General features: G+C 42.8%; 1 protein-coding gene across 2 annotated transcripts in view; it reads left to right on the forward strand.

Annotated features, from left to right (window-relative positions):
• The window catches only part of LOC124132282 (transcription factor HES-1-B-like), a 28,133-nt gene extending 22,421 nt beyond the window's left edge, over positions 1-5,712 (forward strand). For both annotated transcript variants that reach the window (XM_046496133.2, XM_046496134.2), the window contains exon 4: positions 4,234-5,712. In XM_046496133.2, the coding sequence (XP_046352089.1) occupies positions 4,234-5,042 (809 nt within the window). In that variant the 3' untranslated portion in view covers positions 5,043-5,712. The remainder of the gene's footprint in view (positions 1-4,233) is intronic.
• The last annotated feature ends 1,352 nt before the right edge of the window (positions 5,713-7,064 follow it).

The raw sequence follows: 7,064 nt of genomic DNA on the forward strand, positions 1-7,064 counted from the left end.
TCCTTTTTCACCTTTTTGTCTTGAAATATATTCAAATCAAAGGATGTTCCCGTGTGTTCAGTGACCCTTTTGGGTAGGGGCTGGCCTTTGACTTGGGTAAAAACTCGCCCTGATCTCCCCACGGGCATCGTGGTGGGGCAGGATGTCGTCTTACATCAGGTGTAACAACCACATAACTACTGTTATCTGAGAGACTGTAATACGTTTGGCTGGAATAGGTATAACCTTCGGTTGCACTTAAAGCCTAATTTGTCATGTCCATCTCTGACAAGATGTGTCCTTTGATCTACCACCGTGCCGACATCGAGACGACAGTGCATGCCGGGACACAACAAGACATCCCGGGGACGTTTGTCTAACCCCACCCAGCCCCAGCCCACATCTACATACACCGCTACACACTCTCACGTTAAGGAATAAATGCCTTGTTGCTGTTCTCTCGTCTAAGGACAACTATTGGCGTTTTAAATCAAATTATGTTTAAAAACTATAGCCATGTAGAAGTGTTCTGTCAGTGCTGGCTACACTGCATTATATAATATTGATAACTTAAGATATTTTCAAGTGAAAATAAAGCACATGATAAACTAAACTGACTTAACTGTTTATATCCGTCTTATGCTTATTTGCGGTGTCTGTTAAACAATCTGATAAATTGAAGCCTAGCAGCTATTTTAACGTGATGAGCAAACGAGTACAAAGGATGAATACCCATACATGCAAACTTCGCTTCATACGATCTGGCATCAGAATTACTCGTAACTGGAATTATTCTATTCAAAAGAACACAATGGATGTTCTCTCAGTGCGCGTGGCAATCGATTCCATTTTAGTTCTTTCGAAAAACCAAAAGGATTCGATGCGCTTTCGACATTCCATTAATGCGAGATATGGCCACAGTGGGGAAGCTTTCTCCTCCTGGATCTGTATTTAATGAGATCAGGGGAAACGGATTACAACCAGGTGAGTGTAAGCCTCCAGTCAAAGCACAACTGTTGTATGGACAGCTCCCTGTCCAGGCAGGTTTGTCCTCATGTAAATTAACCTAACCAAGCTCTCCTACATGGATGTCGAGAGACGCGATTAATTATAGAGTGGCGATGTTTAACCTGTTGCTGCGGACGTAGGAATGTTCAATGGTCGTATACGGGTCGTGTGGAGGCACGGGGACAGCAGCTTGACTCTCACCCACACGTCGCCACACGCTCACTCTAATCACCTCACACTAAGAACTCCACGTAGTCGCCAGCGTAGGGCAAGACCTATTCATGTATAGCTTTAACATAAAACGAGATATTTTCAATGACAAATAAAAACGTATGTTTGATTATGCCATTTTTAATGATACGGAAAGCAATAGATGATATGAGACAATCAGTTAAATAACAATATAATACATAACACATTTCCAGAAACCGTTCAACAATAAATCTGCATTGTACTACGTACTTTAAGGTCAGATATTTCACAGGAACATCTTTTCCCACGAGTCTGTTCATCTAAATAATTCGGTTAATAAGAAATCTGGAGATACAAAGTTCCGATACATGCTTCGCCGAGTAATACTCGCTTATCTGGCATCCATATCACGCCATGGAACAAAACCCCTATTGCTTAGCGAAACCCAAATCGATCAAATTATGTGTAACGTTATCTGTCAAACATGCCTCAGAAAACAGGTCAACAGAAATTGATCACTGTCAAAAGCATGTAAATTTCCATTTTGCCCAACCCCTGCTGCGTCAATACATGCCGGTCCCTGTGCTATTTCACGCATCGATTCCTTCATTTGCTACATGTTTTTCACAAGGTTTTGAAATTCGCACTCGTCAAGGTATTTGTTGTTTGATAGATAACACTTTGTCAGTATCAATCAACTAACTGTCAACAAAATGGTACTTCATCACTTTTCGAACTATCACCCTTATCCCTTACTTATGGATGCGATATTACCACTTGCTGTGATGGAAAATCTATTCTGCAGTGAACCCACAAGTGGACGGCTTCGGGATGCTTTCAGCTGGCGATGGGCGTTTCGCGGGGCCATTTCAATATATTGTCATTAACAGAGTTCAAACATACAATTGAATACCTAGGCGATATGATTTATGATCATTTGTAGCTCAATGTGAGATTGGACAATAAACATACTTTGTTGGATCGCATTTCATATGTTCTTTATAAAATACGGGTCAAATTCTTTGTTTGGCGGTTTGGAAAATAGTATGAAAGTGTATGAAGACAAAATATGATATTATGTCCGCTCGATGTATTGTCATGGTCGCCTATAGAACGCGTGCCTTGTGCATTACGTTGAGCATCTGGTAAGAGTGATATTGGCGTCCTTGTGTATTTTGAATAGGGTCGACTTTACACATTTCGACATTCTTGTGGATGTCCTTTTCGCGGCAAGTAGCGAATTCATGTGATGTTCTCATTACATCCGTCCATGATAAAAACACTGGACAACAGTAGATCCTAGAAAGCCTTCTGTTGTCTGCCTATCCTGTTTTCCTCCTTGTAAAGACTTCGATTGAGACATGGCCAGAGCGACATGATCCTTCTGACCAAAGAGAGAACACTCATACCAGTGAAAAACGACGCCAAGCCTTCAGCAAATTATCTGCGATAAAGTAAAATTAAATCATTAGCCTCCTCCTCCGAACGCCGGTTTAGGGGTAGGCGGATTAACGGGTAATACTAGTAAATCCTCACTCGATAGCGTCTTAGCAACTCGCAATGGCAGCCAGGAAAGGGCAAGGCGGTTGAGGGTATTTTTGAAAACTTAGATACCAAGCCAACGAGAAGCTACCCCAGTGTGAGATATTTACAACTAGGAATTAATCTCCGAGGATCTGGAAGCGATTGGCGCCCGTCAGTGTTGGCTTAGAGAAAAGGGATGAATAGCGAACTATACTGACCTCATACTCTATGGAAGCCACGGCAAGGCCATATGTGACTTGTAAACCTAGCCGAAGATTTAGAGAAGAGCGTAAAGGAATTTGAATTTTAAATTTTGGTTTTAAGTGATTAACAGACGGAAATGAACAATCGATTGATAAGATATATTTGACAAAAATGCAAGAAAGGAGATTTGTAATGATCTGACATTACAACACGTTATGGGATGGGATGTTGATCTAGTGTCACTTGGTGTTTGAAGGAATGTAGAGCCCTGGATACGGGTCTGTTGTGGTACGTGTAGAACCCCAGATCGCTTATGTTATATTAGTGATACTCGACAGTGTTCACGACGAATGTGAAATCTTGTAGCTGTGTAGTAGGAAGTGGGGCAAACTGTATGGGTATGCAACGGAATACAGCGTTAATTCAGTTTTTTACGACGCCACATGCCTATTAGTGCGAACAATGAGATCAAGCAACCCACCCAACCGCGCGCGCACGCACGCACGCACACATGCATACATACATACATATAGATCGCCACAGTAATACAACAGAATGTGTATACATCTTATTATCAGTAGTTAAACTTGCCATTCACCTCGGTGTTATTAATCTCCCGGCATGGTGAAACCACCTGCCAACAGGTAATCCCTGGCTTAACCAAGGCATTGACCAAGATGGTGGACACAGGATAAACCACATAATGGTCACCTTAAGAATACCTAATGGCCTTAACCTGACACGGCCAAGATATGTTCAAGGGCTCAAGTGTTACCTTGCATACAATGTGTATTGTGCTTATCTTGCTGGGTACAAAGGAGTTGATGGGGAGTTTGACATGGATTAGAGCGACAAGATAAAAACTCCACAACTGTGTTGAACTTGCTCACAAACAGTGATGTCATGCAAGATACTCCACAGAATTGCATTTGATAATGCTTTACTGCCTGGTGTTGTGTGTTTGAAGGGTTTGGGGTAATGCCATGAAGGTACATCAACCTGCGAAAATGAGATGACAGGGCAATCGTTGAAAAAATATGTCTTATTGAATGTTTCTAGTTACTGAAAAAAGGAAGCGTATGTTGCTGAAGCAAGTACTCTAACTGGTCATATAGGGTGTGAGAGTGTGTATGTGTTGTGTGTGTGAGTGTGTCTGCGTATGTAAGTGTGAGTCTGTATAAGTATGTGTGTTTGTGTTTGTGTGTGTGTGTGTGTGTGGGGGGGGGGGGGGGGGGGGGGTTAAAGCGTTACATATAGGGTGTACGTGTTTTATATTTTGATGTTCTGTTCTCGGTTGTTATTTTACTTCTAACTTTCTTTGTGCAGATGCCCCTTCCCGTGTGCCAAGCCCCGGGTTCCAGCAGCAGTATGTGGCGGGGTACGAGAAGTGTGTCAAGGAGGTCATGCAGTTCCTGGAGACACACAACAACATCACCCATGACTTCCGCGACAAAATCACTACTCATTGTCAGGACAAGCTACAGGAGAAGGCCCAGACTGCTGAACCAATGGAGGGCATCAAGTGGGAGAAGTCTGACGACGAGAGTGATCACCAATCAGCCAGTGAATCGTCGTCGCCTGATATTGCCAAATCAACGACCCCTGTTAATGTCATTAAACAGGAAGAACGACTTCCGGTCCAGAATACGGCCTACGTGACGCCTTTACTGCAACAGCCCAGCCCCGAGACATCCCCGGTGAAGCAGGCAACTCTCGAGCAGGTGTCCGGCCCAATCAAACTTGTGTGTGGAGGCGACATTCTAATACTTCTGGATTCTGCGTCGACACCAAACATTATGAATCCACCCACCATTCCAAAAATACACTTCGGTCAGCCATCATCAGTCCAACCGCTTCCGCAAGCGTATCAGGCATGTAATGTAAATATGACGAGCGGAAGTGTTGCTCCAGCAACCATTCCGTACCCTGTATATAGACTCTCCAATATTCCAGTTGCAGGAATCCCTTTGGCGAGCGCCATTCCAACCTGCATGCAGCCAATCCAAGTTCACAGTCATACTCAGAACAAACTCCAACTTCCTCTTGGGAACATCATTACTAACGGCCAGCCTGTGGCTGAGAACTGTCACGTGGCTGGTCAGCAGACAGCAGCATCAATGTGGAGACCATGGTGACTCACTAAATACCTTCGTGCGACGATAAGGCAAATACGCCATCAGCAGCTTTAATTTGTGTATAATATTTCTATATATCAATGCAGTGTATGTTAAAGTGGGTTTACAGAAGTTGGTTGTCTGTGGGTGTGTACGTGTATATGTTGAAGAGGGTGAGATGGGCTGTGTAATACAAGTGCATTTAAGACTACTTTGGGATTCAAACATAGACCGTCATGGGTAGGGAATGTTAACCTTGTGGTGTTGTGTTGACGATACCATTACTTGCAACACATGGCTAATGGCATGCCTTCACATCGATATGTCTAAGATTAAAACAACAATATACCATGTTCTATCCCTTAAGGTACCGTGTTTTATCTTTTAAGATAACACACTCTATTTGTTAAGATTTCATGATCTATTCTTTAGGATACTATGTGCTATTTATTTATCTATATAAGATAACATGCTCTGTTCTAAAAGATACCATGTTCTATCCCAACATATACTATGTTCTGTCCTTGTGGAACTATCATTCGCACCCAGGCGCTTCCTACCTACCCCACAAGACATGCATGTGATGACATTCACCTCTGCTATTCCATGAAACGTGGCTGAACGTGTACAGTGTGTTCATAAGCAGATTATGTTTTGTAAATATATTAATAAATATACTATCATGAAAGAATCCATGTCCTATTTTATGTCGGCTAAGTAGGTCAAACTAGTCGGAACCCCTGAACTAGTGGCATCTCCTACTGCTGCATCCGTCTAACTGGGATTGAACTCATGTAGAGTGCTAAAGTATTAATTTTCCACTTAAGCGTCCTTGTTGCACAAGTGATATTTTCCCTATGTATCGATAGATGCAAGATTATTGTTTGCAATATATGCGAGATCGGATTAGATGAACCATGGTCCTTCTATGACGCATATGCTCTAGTACGCTTTTGTAGACACTGATACTCTGTAGTCTTGGACACTGTTGTACACTCTGATACACTCATCACTCTTGGACATTGCTGTACGTTCTGATACTCTCTACACACATGTACACTGTTGTACACTCTGATACACTCTACACACATGTAAACTGTTGTACACTCTGATACTCTCTACACACAGGTACACTGTTGTACACTCTGATACACTCATCACTCTGGAACATTGTTGTACGCTCTGATACGCTCAACACTCACTGTTGTACGTCCTGATACTCTCTACACACAGGCACACTGTTGTACACGCTGATACTCTTTACACACAAGTACACTGTGGTACACTCTGATACACTCATCACTCTGGGACATTGCTGTACGCTCTGATACTCTCAACACTCACTGTTGTACGCCCTGATACTCTCTACACACACGTACACTGTTGTACACTCTGATACACTCATCACACTGGGACATTGCTGTACGCTCTGATACTCTCTACACTCAAGTACACTGTTGTGCACTCTGATACACTCATCACTGTGGCATATTGCTGTACGCTCTGATACTTTTCTACACACAAGTACACTGCTGTACACTCTGATACACTCATCACTGTGGCATATTGCTGTAAGCTCTGATACTCTCTACACTCAAGTACACTGTTGTACACTCTGATACACTCATCACTCTGGAACATTGTTGTACGCTCTGATACGCTCAACACTCACTGTTGTACGTCCTGATACTCTCTACACACAGGCACACTGTTGTACACGCTGATACTCTTTACACACAAGTACACTGTGGTACACTCTGATACACTCATCACTCTGGGACATTGCTGTACGCTCTGATACTCTCAACACTCACTGTTGTACGCCCTGATACTCTCTACACACACGTACACTGTTGTACACTCTGATACACTCATCACACTGGGACATTGCTGTACGCTCTGATACTCTCTACACACAAGTACACTGTTGTGCACTCTGATACACTCATCACTGTGGCATATTGCTGTACGCTCTGATACTTTTCTACACACAAGTACACTGCTGTACACTCTGATACACTCATCACTGTGGCATATTGCTGT

Source organism: Haliotis rufescens, unplaced genomic scaffold, assembly GCF_023055435.1.
Source record: "Haliotis rufescens isolate VD_foot unplaced genomic scaffold, xgHalRufe1.0.p SCAF_13, whole genome shotgun sequence".
Classification (NCBI taxonomy): Eukaryota; Metazoa; Mollusca; class Gastropoda; order Lepetellida; family Haliotidae; genus Haliotis; species Haliotis rufescens.